Source organism: Hermetia illucens, chromosome 4 (assembly GCF_905115235.1).
Source record: "Hermetia illucens chromosome 4, iHerIll2.2.curated.20191125, whole genome shotgun sequence".
In the NCBI taxonomy this organism is placed as follows: domain Eukaryota; kingdom Metazoa; phylum Arthropoda; class Insecta; order Diptera; family Stratiomyidae; genus Hermetia; species Hermetia illucens.
The window spans coordinates 124,932,040-124,952,854 of record NC_051852.1 but is presented as its reverse complement, the minus strand read 5'-3'; the positions used below and the strand labels follow the sequence as shown (position 1 = coordinate 124,952,854).

Sequence of the window (20,815 nt, the reverse complement as noted above, 5' to 3'; positions counted from 1 at the left end):
AAGAAAGATTGCGAACTCTTACGCGTTGGAGAGAAGAATCCTCCGAAGAATTTTTGGCTCCCTACATGAGGATGGACGATTCCGTAGCCTACATAACGACGAAATCTATGAGCGATACCATGACCGTCAAGTTGTGGATAAAATCCGGCTCAATAAGTTACGGTAGGCGGGTCACTTAATCCGTATGGATGAGGATGATCCCACCCAGAAAGTCTATAAGGGCAATATCTATGATAGAAAAAGAAGACGAGGCAGACCCTGCCTAAGATGGAACGATGGCGTAGGTCAGGACGCCAGACAGCTTTTAGGGATATCGAATTGGTGGACCTCGGTGCAAAACCGGGATGTCTGGAGTTCCTTATTAAGGCAGGCCTAGACCGGATACCGGTTGTTGCGCCGTTGATGATGATGAGTAGTGGCGACCACTAAGTTTCAGATGGGATGCCGATTTGGTTCTGAATAAGTGGCTAAAATAGTCTACGCAAGCGGATACTTTTTCCTCACGGAAGTGACACTGGAGGTTACCTATTTTTATTGGGTTGTAGTTGACGTCAAGAGAAGATTTTTTTCTTCCAGCCAATCGATTAATTATTGAGAGAACTTGTGGGCCAGATTTGAGGAGTTTCTAGTAAGATGCATTTAATTCGGACCGAGTAGCTCCATTGATTTTGCTGGACAAGCCTTTGATGATCTCGGAGAGGAGACGGTAGTCAGCGTTGCATCTGTGCCGTAACCATTTCATCGGTTACGGAACAGATGCAACGCTAACTACCGTCTTATTTCCTGTGCTGCAGTAGTCTGTTTCTATCGCGGACTAAGAGGAGTGTTGACGCGGAGCGTGTTTGTCAATTGTGGTTTCGAATGCAGAGTTGACTTTCCGGATGTATGTAACTAGCTCAACATTTGAGTGGATGCGCGATTTGTCCATGGGTGGGCCCAGGGCACTGACTAAGGCGCGTTGGAAATCGTTCCAGTTTGTCAGATTGAAGGATCTGCATTTATGCGGATGGTAGAGTGAAGGGAGAATTTGCTGTAGATGCAGAAAGAGACTGAGGGCATAATGGTCGGAGTGGGCTGCCAAAGAAAAGCAACTAATGACTCATGCTGAGAAATTGGACAAGATTATAAAGCCGTCTAGGAAAGAAGATCTACGAGGAAAAGATGACATTCCAGGGTCATTGATGTCCACGCTAAGGAATGGGGTTGACTAAAACCAATCGAAGAGCACTTTGCCGTTTTCATTGTTAACTGAGTCGCCTCAAGATACGTGCCTCGCGTTGAGGTCACTGCCGAGGATAAAGGCATCGAAACTGACTGCGATTTCCCTGAGTTCAGAGAGAATGGGAGTGAGGTGACGACCTGTACCGCCGGGGAAGTAGAGACAGCCGATTAGCACTCGGAGGTCGCCACCACCCCACAGAGGAAGTCTAACTACTGCTAACAGGCGGTTTGACGCCAGTGCAGCCGATGAGATGCTATTTACCCTAAATCCCGCTTTGGCTAGTATGGCTGTGCCTCTGCCCTCGTTGTTGCCGAAAGTAATGTAACCGGGAGCATATAGTTTTACGTTTGGGGCTTCCTCCAGTCTGGTTTCGTTTAGGAGAGTGAGGTTAGGATCGGAATCGTCGAGGAGCTTGTGAAGAACGGAACGTTTGTCGTTAGAAATGAGCAAATTAGTCTTGAGTATGAGCACCTTCATTTTGGTTGTCTAGCAATTTGAAGAGCAATTGTAAGTACGCTTCGGGTTCCAAGGGTCCCATGAAGAAGCCCCTGGAAATGGAGGAATGTGGAGGCGATAAAAAGCTAAAGGTTTCGGGTCTTCCTCGACCCGTGTCCACTGCGGCGAAAGACGGGGTCACTGGAAAATGCGACCCACGTTTGGTATAATTACATTAATCATGCCGTTTCCTTATTTCTTTTGCAGACGAACTTGCGACAATATTTGAGCAAGTCATCATTTGGAAGGACTTTATTTCGGAATCTCTTATTTCTAGAAATGATGAATTGATTTGAAAATGGGACTTTTAGAAAACGAGTAGAATAAATGAAAAACTAATTTTCGCTGCACAATCGATCCGTTTTCATTAAACAAATTTCGAAATGTCATATTTCAGCAGCCTCTCACATTTAATTTATGATATCGAAAATATTCTGAACATTGATTTGGAATTTTCATCAAATTAAACTCCTAAATTGTCTAATTTGCTAAAGTGGACACTTCGTCCGTTACATTTTCAAGCCAGCCCGCCCACCACGTACAGTCACCGTCAGCAGCGAACGACTTCCTCACCACAGTCCACCAGCCGCAGCGAATTCGCCTCACTTTTACCCGGCCAGCGTTTTGCCGACCGATGCCGACAACTTGACAATTCCCATTCATACAAATTGGCAAGGGATGAAGTAGTGTTCGTGTCCGCTGTCGTCGCGAAGTGCAAAAGGAAGAATTTTTTAATCGAGCCGAAAGTGATAGTGCGTGAAAACATTCAGCGCTCACGGAGACCCAGTAATTTGTACATAAAACGAGGCGCCAGGATGACGGAATCGTACGAGGGCAACGGCGAGTACAACAATTACAATGACGAGGAGACGGACTTCAAGCGGAAAGTGGGCTCCGGCGGAGGCTCGCAGAATGAAAATTCCGAGGAGCCGCACAACGAGCAGCCGTCGCTCAATGACAAGGCCAACGACTATATTCGCGACTGCCTCATGGAGAAGAACAAGCTGGACAAGAACTTTCCGATCGCCGAGCGCCTGTTGGAAGGAGGTAATTGCATGGGTCCGCGGCGGCCGTGCGAATTTGCATTTTCAATTCATGTCTTGTTATCAAAGATGGCCTCGCGACGGGCTGAAAACAGGTCGTCCGTAGGCGAAGGTAGTGTGCGATGGCGTCCGGCAGCCATTTTGTATTGGATGCCGGCGACCGTGTATTTTGATTGAGCCGATCCCCAGTGCGAATTTCCTAGCGTGGAATTGATGGCAGCGGAGATAGGTTCGATGGACTCAGATCGCTTGGATATTGTCAGCCCCAGGAGGCTTGAGTGAAGTAATGACAAACTGCGGATGGGATGCTGTGTCGTGCCGGTGCATAGTCTGCATATGCCCATTGGGGGGTTGCCTCTTCTATAGGTTCTGCAGTTGGACAGTTTTCGATAGCAAGCGATAAAGCATTGTCCCAAGTTCCGTTGAAAGTATGTTATCTAAAACTCAGGCAATCTTCTTTGAGGTGTGTGGAGCCACGGCAAGGAACCATAATGCCCGAAACCGAGAATCATCAGGAAATTTCTGAGGTGTCTGAATGAGTTGAGATGACTCCGTAAAGAAGGTCGGAAGTGGTGGCTCCTTACTGCTTGTTCGAAACTCCACTGTGTTATCTCTAGGCACTATCAAAGAAGTTCTCTGAAAAGCGTCTGGACTGTAGTGTTCCGACTGTCTGGGCTCATGCTTTACATATGCTAACTCAGCTGGATGGTGATAAGACTAAAGGGAAGCTTCGTTGTTGTTTTAGAAGAGAAGCTCTCTCCTGGGGTCCTAGTTGGCCTTAGTTTCTGCTGATCTAAATCTTACGTACTTGAGTAGAAATTCATTCATTCAAATTTGCTTCGCCGCGATAGTTCAACAAATCTTGTATATTCAATCCTTCCGGATATCCTGCTACTTACATTAAGGATATTATTTACTTGGAAAATCCTCTTGCAATAGAGCTTATTCGTTCCAATAGAAGCGTTCGTGAACACGTGTTCTGAGCTCGCTTGATGCTGGGTGAAGTCAACGCCAGATCCAAACTTTGGTCTCCCAGACTCGACTGGGTTTTGGGTCAGCTAAAGGTCTTTTCAGCCTTGGAATTCATAATGAATGGAGTGAGGATGTTGGAAGAAGGCATATTCTTCCTTAGGCTTTATCCCGCTCGGTAGGGAATCGGACCCTTTAGACCGAGTTCGCCACTTCTGGGCTGGTCCTGGTAGAGGCTCTCGATTCACCATCTAGCGTATCAGATCGTTATTTTGGTCTCCCGACTTTGATATTTAGGCTAATCTCAACCGAGCGAGCACTGATTATATTATAATACCGAAGACCAAGCTCGAACGATGGATGCATAGCCAACTGTTTCAAAAGCGTCCACAAATGCCTGAGTTCGTCACGCTTGTTGCTCGCTTCACGACATCATTCTACCCCAGTTGAAACCAAAGGGTTTCAGCGGTCAACCAGACCAACGGCTCTGCTAGCCTTGCATCGTATGCCCCTCTTCCTGGCTGCGGTTTCTTCCGTGAAGAAGGGCTTCAGCCAGGTCGAACGGATCTGGACTCCTGACGTCAAGGCCGTCCTAATTAGAACATGCGTGCAGGAGTCAAGATCCTTATGCACACCAGCTGCGTTTTTCGCGTTGTTCACGGGTGGTAGTCGCTTCAGCTTCCATACTACGTCCTTGGGCAGACGCAATAACCCGGTGGTGTTAAGACCCGACCTAATGCCGAATGCAGGGTCCCTGAGTCTCAAGTTCCCTCCTTGTACCAGCTCCACGGGGCTTCCAAAAAATTCTTCGACATTGATGGTCCGGAGGCCGAATAGAACGACCAGTAGGACTTGCGACAAAGAAAGGTCGTCTTGGCCCATTATAGCGTCTTTCATCGTCCTACCCTGTCATCCCATTGAACTGCGAGTGGTACGTCTTTTTTTTAATTCCAAGACAGGGGAAGACTCGAACTGCTTTCTGCTAAGTGATCGTATCTTCGGCACATCAAAGCGTAGAGCGCAATCTCGACAGAAGACTTCGGCACAAGATTGTGCAGAAATGTCTTTCACGTGAAGGTCTATCGGTGATTGTGACATAGTATTTGAAATCGTAGTTGAGTCTCACATAGGACCAATTTAATCGAGATGAATTGTGGCCCGAGGGAGCATGCCTACTTCCTTCCTCACATGTTTTATAGTTTTACATTTCGGGGATGCGATACATTGTCTGATCCAAGAATCAATATCCAGTTCATGGGCGACCAGAAATGCCTTGCGGTGATTAACCGAGTCGTTATCCGGATGCCTGGTTACGCTAGATCGTGATTGGCATGAAATAATTCCTTACGGAAATCGCTCAGAATATATGGCTTTGGTCCCTTGTTCAAAGTCTCGCAGTATATAGTAGACATAAACCCGAAGATAAGAAACTCTGAAGAACTGCGCCTCCACGATTGCCGGAAAATCAACGGTGACAGGGATCTTGACCTCTGCAACACTTGAAAGAGCATCACCAATAACGTTATCCGTTCCAGATGCGTGTTGAATGTCGCGTAAATTGGTTGATAAAGTTCAGATACCGAAGTTGGCGGGGGATCGCTTTGCCATGTTTTTGTTTCAGAGCAAAGGTGAGTAGCTTAGCGCAACCTGGATGAAGTGGCGTTCTTTGTGATCAACGTATCACTGAATGTTTCAAGTCGAAAATTTACCGCAGTGTCGTCAGCTCTGTCTGGTTCTGAGTGTTAGCTTACTATAAAAGGCAACGAACGGCGTCTCGCGGTAATGAACTGGATCCGTGGCGATCACATCCGAAATGAGGTTATTTGCAATGGATATCGATCGTGAAAAAATTGCGAGAGAGGTGTCTTCGGTGGTATAGCATCGAAGTCGATGGTAAGAACCAAAAGGCCGGCCGAAGCAACGGTAATCTGGTACGCTGGATGCTGATCTGAAAGCCTCGCGACTGCATCCAGACCTGGCCTTTGAGAGAACAAAATGACGCAACCGATCAAGGCGAGCCTACCCCTCATTAAAAATGCTTTTTTTTTCAAATTTAGTGATTCTTATAATAATTAATTTCTTAATTTAATTACGGCGAGAACAGCAAAAGCGGAATCCATTCTCGACAGAGGACCTTAACACATGAATTTGAAAGTGCTTGAGACGTATTGCCTCAGGCCATAGTGTAAGCCGATCAATGACTGTCAGACAACACCTGTAGTCGTGTGAACTTCGCAAAGGGCCTACAATGTCAGATTGTATGGTGCGGAGGCGTTTTGTTGACTTAGGGAATACACCTAATTCCTTCTTAGCATGCCTAGTGACATTACATCTTTGCCATGCCATGCACTCTCCCACCTAGATATTCACGTCGTTGTTTATTGACGGCCAGAAATATTTGCTGGAGACTAGCCGATTCGTTGTCCGAATGCCAGTGTGCAAGATCGTGCACCGAGCGAACCACTTCCTTACGGAAAGCGGCCGGAGTATATGGCCTAGGTCCTTTTTCGGAAATCTCGTAGTAGATCGAGGAAAGTGAGCCGAAGATAGGGAATTCCTTAAACTTATATTTGTAGTTGGTCCTCAAACTTTGAAGAACTGCGTCGTTCTTCTAGGGCACAGCGATTGTCGAAAAATCGGCTGCGACTGCTGAACGGCTTTGGGCAAGAAACAACGGTAGAAGTTTTCCATGCTCAAGAATCTTCTAAAGTCTTTGACCGTCTTCGAAAGCGGGAAGCTTGCGATCGCTTGCATTTTGTCTGAGTCGGGTTGTAAGCCGTCACAAATGATGGGATGGCCTGGTGCTGGAGAAATACGCACTTTTCAACGTTAAGAATTAGGACATTGTCAAGGAGACGTTGAAAAATGGTCTCGAGATGTGACAAATGCTCGGACTCGGTGGAACATACGAACAGAATATGATCCAAGTAGACGAAACAGAAGTTCAGTTTTCGTAATACAGTATGGATAACTTTCCTGAAAAATTGCGCCACATTGCATAGGCCAAAAATCATCCGTGTCAACTCGAAGAGTCCGAGAGATGTGGAAATTGTTATCTTTGGAATATCTTGGGGAACTACAGGAATATGATGGTAGGCCTTGGCGAGATCCAAGGTCGAAAAGACACGGCTTTGGGATCAGATGGAGTGGAGATGACTAACTGCATATACCTTGCTTAAGTAGTTTTTCAAACTCTTTCCCCACTACTGAGAGCTTCTGTGGTGACAAAGAACGCACCTTAGAAAAGATAGGGGAGCCAAAAGTGTTGATTTATTGCTTAATATCTTCCGCAATGAGATCAGAGAAACTACGCTCGCTAGTGATGTTGCGGCATATTTTTTTTTTTTTTTTATAAAGAAGTGCACGAATACGTGGATTGGTAACGTCTTCAAAAACGATGGGCGAATAGGTTGAGATTCTACCTGATGTCCTAAACGAGGTTGTGGTCAAAACCGTAACGGTACACTACAGGATTACAGAACTCTGTAGGAGGCAATGTGGTCAGCATTGCGCTCGTCCGAGATTATTACCTTGATTTGACTCAGGAACTCATTCACAACTGGTATCCGACGTCAAATCACGATACAAATCTCACTGCCACCAGTGAGATTTGAACCGTAACCTTCCGTACGACAGCCTTGTGCTCTAACCACTCAGCTATCCGAACTCATGAATTCTATTAAGCTTCATTCTATTGTACTTTTTGCTCAAAGCCTGCCACCATACAATAGAGCCATACGTAGCTGTGTATATCCACAGAAACATTCTCGGCCGGAGATCCCATTTCTTTGCAAACGTTCTCTTACAGGCATAGAAGACTATGCAAACCTTCTTAACCCGCAATTCTTGTTCAATTTCCAATTCAGCTTTGAATCAGGAATTGATGATTTGTTACTTTACACTGGAGGAAAGAACCAATCATTGTTGATTCAGCCGCGGCAGGTGGAATTTGAGTACTCTTGTCTTGGTGGTGAATAGCATAACTTCCGTTTTGTTTTATGTCGAGTGCGCATCTTGCAGCCCACAGGCACACCTTTCCCAACGCTCCTTCCATGATGTCACTCATAATAGAGGGAAGCATCCCTGATACTCACCACCAAGCCGTCGGTATACGCCACGACCTTCACTCCGCTGCTGTCCAATATTCGCACAATTTTGTACATCACCGTTAACTAAAGCACTGAGCTCTACGCTCTCCCAGGTGTCGCTGATCTTGGCGAAGCACGAACCGAGAAAGTCCCTGAAGAATTGGTCCACGCAAGCTATAAAGTGGAAGTCACGGATCAGCTGAGAGTCTACTTTGCTGCTTACCTTTATGTAGAGGTTGCTTACCGTCCGAGCTGTTGCACACTCTGTTCTGCTTTGTTTTTGTTCGACTTCGTCTTGAGATCGGTTGAAAGAGGTGGGCTTCGCCTTCTGCTCGTCTGCCAGGCCTTCGCTGTTATATTGTTTTCGGTGACCGACATTCTTGTCGGTCTCTGCCTTTGAGGGGTCAGAGGGCTGATATCCGCTACATCCAGCTCGACGGCAATGGATTCCCAGCTGGAAACCACTAATCCGCGTCACTCCGGGAGGTCCCTGCGTGTTGATACACAAGTGATATAAGTGTTGATCCCCCGAGTCTATACGGTGGAAAGTAAACTTCGTTAGGCTAAGGAACAACATCGGACTGTAACGCCATAAAAGAAAAATGCGTTGAAAAATCTCCATGCTATGGGATAACAACCCATTCGGACGATAATATCCTGAGAATACTGCCTTTCTTTTTCCATGTTGGAACGGTTGTACTTTCTTTCTTTCTTTCTTCTTTCTTGAGTCCTTCATGTTGCTTTGTTCGATTTCGTTTCATGGCTTCTGTGTCCGTGGCATTGACGGATGTGGTGAATCAGCAAATTCTTTCGTAAAAGTCTGCTCGAAATATTCCCGAGAATTTAATGTAAAAAATCTTTGTAGTGGTCTGCTTGGATAGCAACAGTCACTCTCATTGCTTCACACACATTCTTATAAATTTGCCAATCGGCAAGCCAATTCCATGGATCTTCATTGTCATTTCAAAGTCAAGTATCCCAGTTGATGGAAAAGCTGGCCGCGCTTGATGACCCCGAGGGTTGCCTGAGCCGCTTTGTAGATCGTTTTGATTCGACGATCCAGATCAGTGAGTAACTTACAAAAATTGGAGATAGAAAAAAAGCAAAAAATACAAGCACCTCCGAAGAAGAAGGTAGCCTCCAAAATTCCGCCCATTGTTCTATCATGTTCTCGACCTTGCGCAGCAGGTCGCTGCAAACCTAAACCCGCAAGACGTCTTCAATGTTATATCCCTAAGACCATTACAACGAGGCAGAAACGACTGTGTGACTGGCATTTCACTTCTATAAAAAGATTGAACCATACTTTAATGGAATAGTAAACAGTTCCGTCATAATGATTATTCGGAAATATGTCTGCATCCGTTACCTCATTTCTGTCCTCCCTGATACCCTTGCTTGCTGAACGCAAGCTTTCTCACTAGCTGGAAGTAGGCAAAGGTCACACTCGTCCCTAAATTGGAATTCTCTACTTCGTTAACCTCAGCAAGTGGACCATCAAATTTATTATTGAACAACACAAAAATCATTCCATCTAATTGTCCAGTACAATCAACCCAAACCAACAAGAACCAAGATTTCATCGGCTTGATTTTCTAGACCGACATCTCAACAGATGAAGAAATTTCACTTCCTCTGCCATTGTACCGGCATATTCAAAAACGACGATTTTACGAACGATACGTCTTATCCAGATATGTAGTTACGTCTCTGTAGATTTACGGTCTTCTTAAGATACGGATGATTTTGTGACCACAATCAGAGCCCCGCTGAGATATGCTATCAGATATCAGTCTGTACTAAATGCATGGCTCGGCATTCATACTGGTGGATGCCAGACTTACCTAAATCTCTACCGAACTATCGAGTGTGGCACCCGTGCAGACTCGGGTCTGATCACTATGATTAGGCCTTTGGAGCATTCGCCTACTGCATCATGGCCAGCAAACCAATGTGATACAGCGTCTGCGAGTGCTACCACTATAGAAGTTCTCCTCGGCCACTTGCTGTTGGTTTGGCGGACAGGGTTGCTGCGCCGTCTTCCTCACTGCCGCCACTGAGCATCAACCAGATATATAGTAAAGTTCCTTGAAAGGTGTCAGTCGCACTTCAACTGTTTAGTTGACAACTGTTTACGCATTGAAATCAGCGAGAAAATTTTCCCCGCTGGGCCCAATTAGCACAAGTCTTCATTCCATACAGTGAGCATAATCGCCAGTTCGACAGCGAGAGGAGTCGAACTACGAACCCCGTCCCTAATCCACCCCTATGGGAGAAATTCAGGGAGAGGCAGAGGAACTTGCCGATTAAAATTGAGCACTCTGAAGCGAAAATTGCTTCCCTACATTCACGTTTCGGTGTTGATGTGTAATGTGACGAGTAGGGGATAATTGTTTTTTTTTTCTCTCTGTGAGTTCTACACAATTCAACGAAATGAATGGGAGATATGAGGATCCAACAGGACACTTGTTTACACGGAGCAAATGTCAATAATTTCATTGAGAGGACTTTTATTTAATCCCTTTTCGGTTTGCGGATGTACTCTTATGGTTGTAATGTCGAAGTATACCACGGTGTGTGTAGCGTTGCTACTATTCGTTTATCTTTACTTATACATAACTATTTTGCTTGTTTAAAAATTGCCTAACAGAAAGTTTTTTCTCCAATAGAAATTGAAACAGTTCAAAGAACTGGACGCATTCCAACACGTGACCCAAAATATGTAGACATTTATCGCGAAAAACCAATTCGGGTATCACAGAAAGTACTGGTACCAATCAGAGAGCATCCAAAGGTATATTTGCATCAAACGGCAATATATCATCAGTTTCTAATTATTATTTGTATTCCGACTCTTAAATAGTTCAACTTTGTTGGCAAACTGCTTGGCCCCAAAGGCAACTCACTGCGTCGTCTCCAAGAGGAAACTCTCTGCAAAATGACTGTTCTCGGTCGTAATTCAATGAAAGACCGAGCGAAAGAGGAAGAACTACGCTCTTCAATGGACCCAAAATATGCTCATTTGAACGATGATCTCCATGTGGAAATCTCAACAATTGCCCCACCGGCTGAGGCACATGCTCGAATGGCCTATGCTATGGCTGAACTGAGAAAGTATTTAATACCAGACAGTAATGATATGATAAGGCAGGAGCAGTTACGCGAGCTAATGGATAGCTCAGGAGAGGGTGGTGCCGAATTTGAAAAAGGATCATCAGGGTATAAACCAAGGCAGCCACCGGTGTCGAGTGCTGTGCCGCCCCGATCTTCGTATGGATATAGGTAAGACAAATCGAAATTGAGCCAGTTTTCTATAGGTTGAGATGTAAAACCTTTCGTTCTTTTTATTAGACCACCAGCTCCTGTCTCAACACATCCATCAACCACATCAACGCGGGCTGTGATGCCTCCAAAGCAGAAAGTCCTATCGATATTGGACAGAGCACGATCAGCGATGGATGAGGCTTATAGGTAATTATTTTAGTTTAGGCTGATATTTAAGTATAAGTTTTATTCAATATAAATATAGTTTTTGATTTGACTGAAACTAAAAGTCTCGGATAGATATACATATCTTTATTTTGAAATGGAGTAAATAATTGACAAAAAAAAAGCATTAAGAGTGGTGACTGGAGATAACATGGGTTCGACCAAATTAAATGGAAAAACAAAATGGTTAGCTTAAAAACAGGAGAAGAAAAGCACAAACTATGACTAATAATATGTGAAAAGGAAAGCCTTATAGGTGAATAATTCCTTTACAGTGTGAGAAGTGTTCTGCCAATTTCTTTGTTCGGGGAAAGTATCGAATTTATTTACGATTCAAAGTTATAAAGAGAAGATTTCACACTTTTGATTGAGTAACAGTACAGAGAAAATGATCTTGTGCTAGGCCGATTTATAGTGCTTTTGGATGGACAAATATTGCGAATGCTCAATTTCCTCCTGAGATCTTTATAATACATGAGGGGTCGGACGTGTAGGTGCTATTACTCTGCTCGTGAAAATGTGTAATTACGTAAATAATGGTCGGATCTTCATGAAATTTTGGGAGAATACTTTTGAATTGTTCGAAAAGCTCACAAGGAAATAAAAAGGCATTCACCGCGGTCGAGAGTGTGAACATTAAGATCAATTAAGATTCGAGATACACGTACATTTTCGCTCATTATTATTATTCTTTTAAAGGAAAGTCGCATCGCGTCGTTAAAGAACTATTGTGTCCCTTTTACTGGTTATATTAATCATAGTATCTCCAGCAAGCCTACCGTTGGCAAACCTAACCGTCAGGGCCTTTAGTATATTCCCTACTTCCAGATCTTTTAACTTTGCATCCGGTATTAGGTGTTCTCCCAGATGCCTCGACATACTTTGTACAAGTGCCGGACACTGTCCCAGGACGTGTATAGAGGTTTCACCACACCCCGCACAAAACCTGCAGGCAGTGTCCGTAGATATTCCTAGCTTTCCTAGCTGAGAAACAGTGACCAGTGAGAATTCCCACTATGATTCGGAGGTTCTTTTTGGTAAGGTTGAGGCAATCCTTTGTGCACATTGGTTCATATCCCCCAATAAGCACCCTCGCTCCATCCCTGGTGGGCCCGCCCAGTATAGTTCCCTTCAATTCTTAGTATCATAGCCATGAAACCGTTTCCGATTCCACAGACGGGTTCTGACCGGTGTAAAGGCGTTCCTGCTCCCTTCTTGGCTTGTTCGTCCGCTGTCTCGTTGCATCCCAACCCAGCATGGCTTGGAACCCAGAGTATCCAGACTTTGTTGGACGAGCCGACTGTTTAGACTTCACCTAGTTGGACTGGACCTAAGTGCCTTGAACGCTGCTTGGCTATCGGTGAGAATAGCAATGTTCTGCCCCCTATAGTTCCTTTGGAGATTAAAGGAGGCGCATCTGGCTATGGCGTATATTTCCGACTGGAATATGCTAGTGTACCTGCCCATTGGCTCGAAGTACACTTTCCTTGGACCAATGGCACCATGTGTCAAGTAATCAGTTGCTGGTTTAAGCCTTACGCTCTACCAGTTTGCCTTGTTACTCCGTGTTTGAAACTTCTTATCGAATTGAAACCTCGTCTTAGCTTAATTCGTAATCACTGCTATCGGGGGGGGTTCTGAGCTTCAAAATGGTATATAGGTTGAGGGTCTGGGTGCCTGGAAAATTACTGATTTTCGGAGAAATCTTCGTATCAGTAATTCGGGATATCGCCTAGATAGAATTCCAATCTTTCTTCGGTTTAAGCAGCTCCGCACATCACTGATACTCCCGGCCATCCTGAATATTGCCCTCCTTGCCTGCATCTGTATGGGCAGATGGAGAAGGGTTAATTCCAGAAGGACCTCCAGGGATGCCGTTGGGCATGTCCTCATTGCCCCACTGATACACATGCAAGCCAGTCTGTGGAGCTTGTGTAATTCCCTGGCTTGTGTACTGAGTTCGGTTCTTTTTGCCCAGATTACCGCTCCATAAGTAATCATTTGCCTTTCTATTACAGTATATCTCCAAACTAGTGTTTTCGGGCTGCAACCCTATTTTTTCCTGCTATGGGCCTCCAAGTCATCAGATCCCCTGTGGCTTTCCGACATATGTCTTCCAGAGTAATTTTTGGTCTAGCGTAATTCCCAAATATTTGATCTCTGTTTCTCTTTTCACTTCCACATCATTTAATCTTATGGTTCTAATGTTATCAAGCTTACGCTTCCTAGTGAATGATACTATGGTGGTTTTGGCTGAATTGATCCGCAGTCACGACTTCCTGCACCAGGTACTAGTAACCCTTATGCCAATTTGGATTCTATCACATTGGGTAACTTCATATTTGCCCCTACAGATTAAAACAATGTCGTCCGCGTAACCCTGGACTTGTATTCCAGTATTTGTTAGCACGTCCACGAGTTCATCCACTACCATATTCTACATAAGCGGCGATAGTATTTCGCCCTGCGGACAACCTTGAGTAGTGTTCATGATAATTTATACCTGTCGGTATTTCTATTAGCCTGCTTTCTAGCATTTTGCCCATGCAGAATGACAGGGTGTTTCCCACTCCCTTGCGGCTTAGGGCATCTTGTATCTTTGTGTGCGATGTGTTGTCGAATGCTCCTTCGATATCCAAAAACGCGCACAGTGCATTTCTTTTGTTTCTATGGCATCCCGTAGTACCTCTGTCAGCTGATACAGAGCAGTTCCAGTTGACCGTCCTGCTCAGTAAGCGTGCTGACAATGATGTGGGGTAGGACCCCGGGAAATGAGTTCTGAGAAGCAAGTGCACCCTATCCTCATTCTCGGTAAATGCCCCATCTCCCTTCTTCAAAGAGGCAGAGGATGTTGCCCCGTCTTTGGCCACAGCCTTGTAAAGCCTGGTTGGTTCTGTGATCTGTTCGATCCCTTCCAAGAATACCCTCAAACTGTTCCGTTTTGCTTCCCTGATCGCGTTGCTATACGGAGTCAATGCATTTTTGTACCTCTGCCAGTCCCCGGTTTGTTTTGCGCGGTTAAAAAGTTTTCGTGCCTCTGTTTTCATTTCGGCCAAGTTCCTGTTTCACCATGGTACATCCCTTGATGACCTAACTTTTTTAGCCAGACAGCTGGCCTCATAAGCGGCAATGTCGATTGTGTTGAGGTTTTCCACCATCATTTTTAGTTCCAGTTCGCTCCTGATGTCACCGCCCCCTTGAAGGTGGTCAATGTTGGTGCTCAAGTGCGTTGCATAGAATTGCCAATCCGTTCTCCTGGGATTCCTTATTATTCTTTTTATTTCGGAGTTACCCTCAATGTCGAATCTGATTATCTTGTGATCAGACATAGATGGCGAGAATACTTCGACCAGCTTTCAACTGAAGAATTTGCTCATCCTCCACTTCCATAATCATTGCCAACATTTGGACCAGTTCGACCTGTCAGCGCAACTGGTGCTCAAAGGTGACGGTGAGGAAGACGGGGTACCGGGAGACGCTGTACTCACTTTGGCTTGCCGGCCGTGATGCAGTAGGTGAATGCTCCAAAGGCCTAATCAGGGCGATCAGACCCGAGTCTGCACGGAGACTCGAAACCTTACCAGGGGTATACTGGTACCATGGGAACCGGGAAAGCTCCTGGACTCTCATACTTCGGGTGAACTCCCGTTGTATGTGAGTACAGCTCGGTTGTTTGCGGTTGGCCCCCTCGTGGGAGCTTCATGGGGGTTGTGGTTGCGTTCAAGCGAACAGAGACCTTCGGGCCTCGGCGTGGCGTTGCGTTTTAACACGGGTGCCGTACTCGGCAGTTCGGTAGAGATTTAGGTAGGTCTTGCACCCACCAGTATGAAGTCGAGGAAACAATAAAAGCGAAAGCTGGGACCCAACACTGTGGCTCAGTGAATTCTTTAATCGGGTTATTCAGGAAGGAAGAACACCATCTTACTGGCAAGAAAGTACCACTGTTCCAATATGGAAAAAGAAAGGTAGTCCAGCAGAATATTCAAATTACCGTTACTTTCCCATACCATGAAGATTTTTGAACGCATTCTTGACAACCGTATTCGCGAAATCGTTGAAATAATCTTGAATCAAGCCGGATTTGTCAAAAACTGCGGAACAACTGACGCAATACACGCTACGCGGTTACTCAGGCAGAAATATCGCCCTCTTTACATTGCATTTCTGGATCTAGAGAAGGCGTTTGACCGTCTGGCATACGAACTCATCTGGTATGTTTTACGACAACACTGCCAGAAGAACTCGTGCGCTGGGCTCAATTGCTCGACCACGATCCGAAAAGTAAAGTTTGAAGTATGGCGGGTGTATTAAACCGCTTCGTGTCTCTATTGGTGTTCATCAAAGAAGCACCCTCTCACCATTCCGCTTCGTTCTTGTTATGGACACCGTCACACGGGATATCCAACGTCCAGCGCCCTGCAAACTGCTTTATGCAGATGATATTTTCCTTGCATCTGATAGCAAAAATGATCTCGAACAACTTGTGCAAAAATGGAATGATCACCTCATGCAACACGGTCTCAGATTGAATCTAAACAAAACTAAATTTTTGCCGACCGATTCCCATAAAACAGACATAATCACTGTCAGCGGCAGTGATCTGCCCAGAACTGAGCGATTTAAATACCTCGGATCAAGGTTATCAACCAATAGAGAACTGCGTTATGAAATTGCTTCACGCATTAACGCAACCTGGATGACGTGGCGTTCCACAACTGGTGTTCTTTGTGATCGACGTATCAAGGAACGTCTAAAATTGAAAATTTGCCACAATGTTGTCCGTCCTATCGCTCTCTATGGTTCTGAGTGTTGGCCTACTATAAAAGACAATGAACGGCGTTGTGCGGTAATGGAGACGAAGATGTGGCGTGTCACGTTTTGATCACACTCGAAATGAGGATATCCGCGATCATCGCGATCGTAGAAAAATTGCGAGCGAGGCGTCTTCGATGGTATGGTCACGTAATTCGTGCTAACGAGAATTCACTTGCCAAGATTGGTCTGAACATCGAAGTCGATGGTAAGGGACCAAAAAGTATGCCGAAACAACGGTGGCTTCATACGCTGGATGGGGATTTAAAAGCCTCGCGATTGCACCCAGATCAAGCACTCGATAGAGCTAAATGGCGAAACCGATCACGACGAGCCGACTCCGCTTGTGAACGGGACAAAGGCTGAAGAAAAAGAAAGGAGTATGGTTACATTCAATTAAGGAATTCACGTTATTGGGATTTCCGACAAGACTGCAATGCGCTGTAACCCTTCTTGAGTTGTAAATAGGCGTCGGTGACATTTTTTACAAATTATTAAATAACCAAAAGTAATACCGCGTTATTTTCTATGGACTCAGATTACGGGAAGGAACTTGTGTCCAAAGAATAGGGTTCCATGCCAAGCACGAATACTGGGCCGTAATAATATGTTTCGTTCCTCGTTAGTTGGAACAACACTCTTGTTTCTATACAAAACAGGAAGTATTGCAGTCGTATTTCTCCGATGGAAAATCTTAAAGAAAACCAAATCCAGATCTTTCTTTGAACAACGGAGAAACGTCAAAAGAAGAATTCACGTGTCACTGAAACTGCGATCGACTTTTTCCAATTTAACATCATCGCCATGACGCTTTCTATGGTTCCCAGCAATAAACGCCGCCTCGCTGTCATCGAGAAGATAATGTTGCGCTGGATCAGTGGGATAACTAGCTATAATCATATCCGCATCGCGATTAATATGGCATTTCACCCAAAAACTGAACCAACTACGGCTTGATAGGCAGTGATTTGAGAACCTCTCCGCTCTATCCAGAACAAATTTTCGATTGAGAGAAATGACAAAAAAAAATCAAGACGAATCGAACACGCCATAGAAACGACGGCTACACAATAAGACAGGAGATTGCACCGCAAGAAAAAATGAGCTTGTTTGTTTGGAAAATATCGCATGATGTGAAAATAAGAAGAGCAGATACTCCTTTGTATGCTTCGATGATCAAAGACAGCGGTAATAGCAGTTATATATTGAAAACATAGGGACCATCTCACCTCAAGATTCAACAGAATCCAGTTATATTTGCACCATCTCCACGATTGACTCATTGATTTTCAGAATACCATGTTAAATGAATAAACAGTGCTAGTAAATAATCATCATCAACGGCGCAACAACCGGTATCCGGTCTAGACCTGCCTTAATAAGGAACTCCAGACATTCCGGTTTTGCGCCCAGGTCCACCAATTCGATATCCCTAAAAGCTGTCTGGCGTCCTGACCTACGCCATCGCTCCATCTTAGGCAGGGTCGGCCTCGTTTTCTTTTTCTATCATGGATATTATCCTTATAGACTTTCCGGGTGGGATCATCCTCATCCATACGGATTAAGTGACCCGCCGATCGTAACCTATTGAGCCGGATTTTATCCACAACCGGACGGTCGGTATCGCTCATAGATTTCGTCATTGTGTAGGCTACGGAATCGTCCATTCTCATGTAGGGGGCCAAAAATTCTTCGGATGATTCTTCTCTCGAACACGGCCAAGAGTTCACAATTTTTCTTGTTAAGAACCCAAGTTTCCGAGGAATACATGAGGACTGGCAAGATCATTGTCTTGTACAGTAAGAGCTTTGACCCTATGGTGAGACATTTAGAACGGAACAGTTGTTGTAAGCTGAAATAGGCTCTGTTGGCTGACAACCGTGCGCGGATTTCATTATCGTAGCTGTTATCGGTTGTGATTTTCGACCCTAGATAGGAGAAATTGTCAACGGTCTCAAAGTTGTATATTTTTCCATCGCTTACCGCAGAGAGAAAATCTGATCTGTTGCTGATTTGCCTGGAGTGAAGCCTCTTTGGTATGAGCCAATGATGTTCTGGGCGTATGGGGCTATCCGACCTAGCGAGATAGCGGAGAATATCTTATAGATGGTACTCAGCAATGTGTTACCTCTATAATTGCTGCACTGTGTGATATCTCCCTTTTTATATATGGGACAGATAATGCCTCGTTGTCAGTCATTGATTCGCCCCTTCCCGCACCTTGAGCATCAGTTGATGAACCGCTTGGTGTAATCGGTCGCCTCCATATTTAACCAATTCGCCTGTAATTCCATCGGCTCATGGCGACTTATGATTTTTAAGCCGATAAATTGCACGGACTGTTTCTTCTAAACTTGGTGGTGGTAGTATTTGTCCGTCATCTTCAGTTGGCGGGACCTCCAACTCGCTGATGTCCCCTGGTTGTTCAGTAGCTCATCAAAGTACTCAACCCATCGCTCCAATATGCCCATTCTGTCGGAAATCAGATTTCCCTAAACATTAATGTTACTTATAATTTCCTTTAGTATTTAATTAAATTGCTGATGAGAGTATTAAATTTATAATTTTGTTTTCTTTTCCGCTTTTCTTTTTTTATGTATGCTATGCCACCTAAATCCCCAAAATTTCGAACGCTCTCTGTGTTTTTTAAAAAGAGTACCGCCTTTCAGCCGTCACTATGACGAACCAATCAGCTATGAGGCGCCAGCGTACGACAGTTACGGATACGGGCATGCACCACCGGCTTCAAGCCGAGCCCCCTACGAAGTACCAGAATATGAGCCTGCAGAATACCGACGTGAATATTATCCACATTCACCCAGCTATCCAGGTAAGTTGTATTTCTCATTCTTTTTCAATCCGCGTTCGAAATTATTTCGTGTGATATAACATGGAAATTTTAAACCAGGAAAGAAAAGGCTCAAATTTAAATGAAAAAAGTAAAACAATTCTAATACGAAAACCTGAATTTTTCGCAACCAAATAAATGAATGAAATCGAGAGCATCGTAAGAGACACAAAAGCAAATAAACCAGCCGTTGTGTTCCATGTTTAACTGTAATTCTCTTAATTGATAAAATTTCTCTTCCTAACGCAACAAACCACAAAAACAAAACAAATTTCTTTTTAAAAATGTGCAAAACTTTTATAATAACAACCTTAAACTATTATAATCTTCTTCATAAAAGAAAAACAGAAATTGATTGTGAAGCCAAGTTCAACTTCATCAACACGTCCAGCATGGAAAGCGTCCAATAGTGGCGCAGCTTCCTACCATCATTCGTCGTCGTCATCATCAAGACGTCACGACGAACTCCATCCGGGATCGATAGCATCATCAAGCTCAAAGCACAGTAGTCGGGAAGCGCGCTACAAAAGTGCACCCTACCCACGAGCCAAATAAATTCCACTAAATTGAATCGAAATCGGGATCATATGTAGTTTAGGCCAAAACAATTCAGTATATTGGGCCCTAGATCGAAAACAGATAACAGTCCCGTCTCGATAACAAGTACGATTAGTCGTGCAGCCCCTCCCACTTTCAATGTACATGTTTAGACACCGTACAATTTAATTATAGTTGATTAAACCTGAATACAACTGTCTAATATCCAACTATTATAAAAAAGAAGAAATATATGATAACTGGAAAAAATACCTTTAAAAATCGTTCTTAATAATTTCTTTTAAATATTCGAGAGAAGATAATGGAAAAAATGATGAATTTTAATGCGAAATATAACAGTTGAGTGTTGTAATGAACATTGTCAATAAAACAATACAAGTTTTTTATTAGTTTTACTTTCCTTTAACATAAATACAAAATATTATTGGTTAGATAAGAATGTCGCGTTGTCGGAAAACAATGCCATATGAAGCGATAAATTATAATTGTGACAACTGTAACATGATGAGAAGTTTATAAAAGAATGAAATTTGTGTTTAAAATAAAGATATTGCTGATCTAGACGCTTAAGTAAAACATAATTTTTAATTGCAAGTTAATAATTTTCGTTTAAATGAGAAAAAAACTGGACGAATGGACATTTAATGTGACATTGTAAAGATGCGGTAAGAAATTGAAAATATTTTTTTTAATACATTCAACTAAATTTAAATATTGAGTTGGGGGGAAAAGAAATGTCGTATTTGTGATGGAAATTTGACGCTTTATTTAACATACTTAGAATTATCCGATTTAAGTCAAATATGCGCCGTTTTGATCGCAAACTTGCTGCCATTTAGAAGGTAACTTCATTATCCTCTTCGTATTTGCAAAAAAACTCAAAAAGCCAGTTTTCGCAAGCCTCTTTTGAGGCCAACTTAGATATACCGAGAGCGTTTTGCATGGACCGGAAGAGATGGTAATCACTTGGTGTCAGGTCCGGATTATACGGTGGGTGTGATAGGAGATGACATCCGAGCTCTCGTAGCTTCTGGGGGGTCATCAAAGATGTGTGAGGCCGAGCGTTGTCCTGGTGGAACACAATACCATTCCTATTGACCAATTCTGGTCGATCGCCTGCTTCAAACGGCCGAATTGAGGGTCTGGCCATAGTTGAGCAGCTCATTGTGGATGATTCCCTTCCAAACACACAGCAAAGCCTTCCTGGTCGTCAATCCGGGCTTGGCGATGGTTTGGGCCGGCTCGCCGCGCTTCGGCCACGATCTTTTTCGCTGAAGTTGTCGTACGTGAT

The 20,815-nt window shown here is 44.1% G+C and overlaps 1 protein-coding gene across 5 annotated transcripts in view; it reads left to right on the top strand.

The window, feature by feature from the left end:
* Positions 1 to 2,329: 2,329 nt before the first annotated feature.
* The window catches only part of LOC119654196 (KH domain-containing, RNA-binding, signal transduction-associated protein 2-like), a 35,960-nt gene continuing 17,474 nt past the window's right edge, over positions 2,330 to 20,815 (top strand). Inside the window, exons 1-6 of one of the 5 annotated variants that reach the window (XM_038059394.1) lie at positions 2,333 to 2,764; positions 10,487 to 10,611; positions 10,681 to 11,099; positions 11,169 to 11,288; positions 18,788 to 18,948; positions 19,307 to 20,118. In XM_038059394.1, the coding sequence (XP_037915322.1) occupies positions 2,533 to 2,764; positions 10,487 to 10,611; positions 10,681 to 11,099; positions 11,169 to 11,288; positions 18,788 to 18,948; positions 19,307 to 19,521 (1,272 nt within the window). In that variant the 5' untranslated portion in view covers positions 2,333 to 2,532 and the 3' untranslated portion in view covers positions 19,522 to 20,118. Of the gene's footprint in view, positions 2,765 to 10,486; positions 10,612 to 10,680; positions 11,100 to 11,168; positions 11,289 to 18,772; positions 18,949 to 19,026; positions 19,287 to 19,306; positions 20,119 to 20,815 lie in introns of those variants that run through there. The other 4 variants (XM_038059397.1, XM_038059393.1, XM_038059395.1 and 1 more) reach the window with 4 other exon arrangements.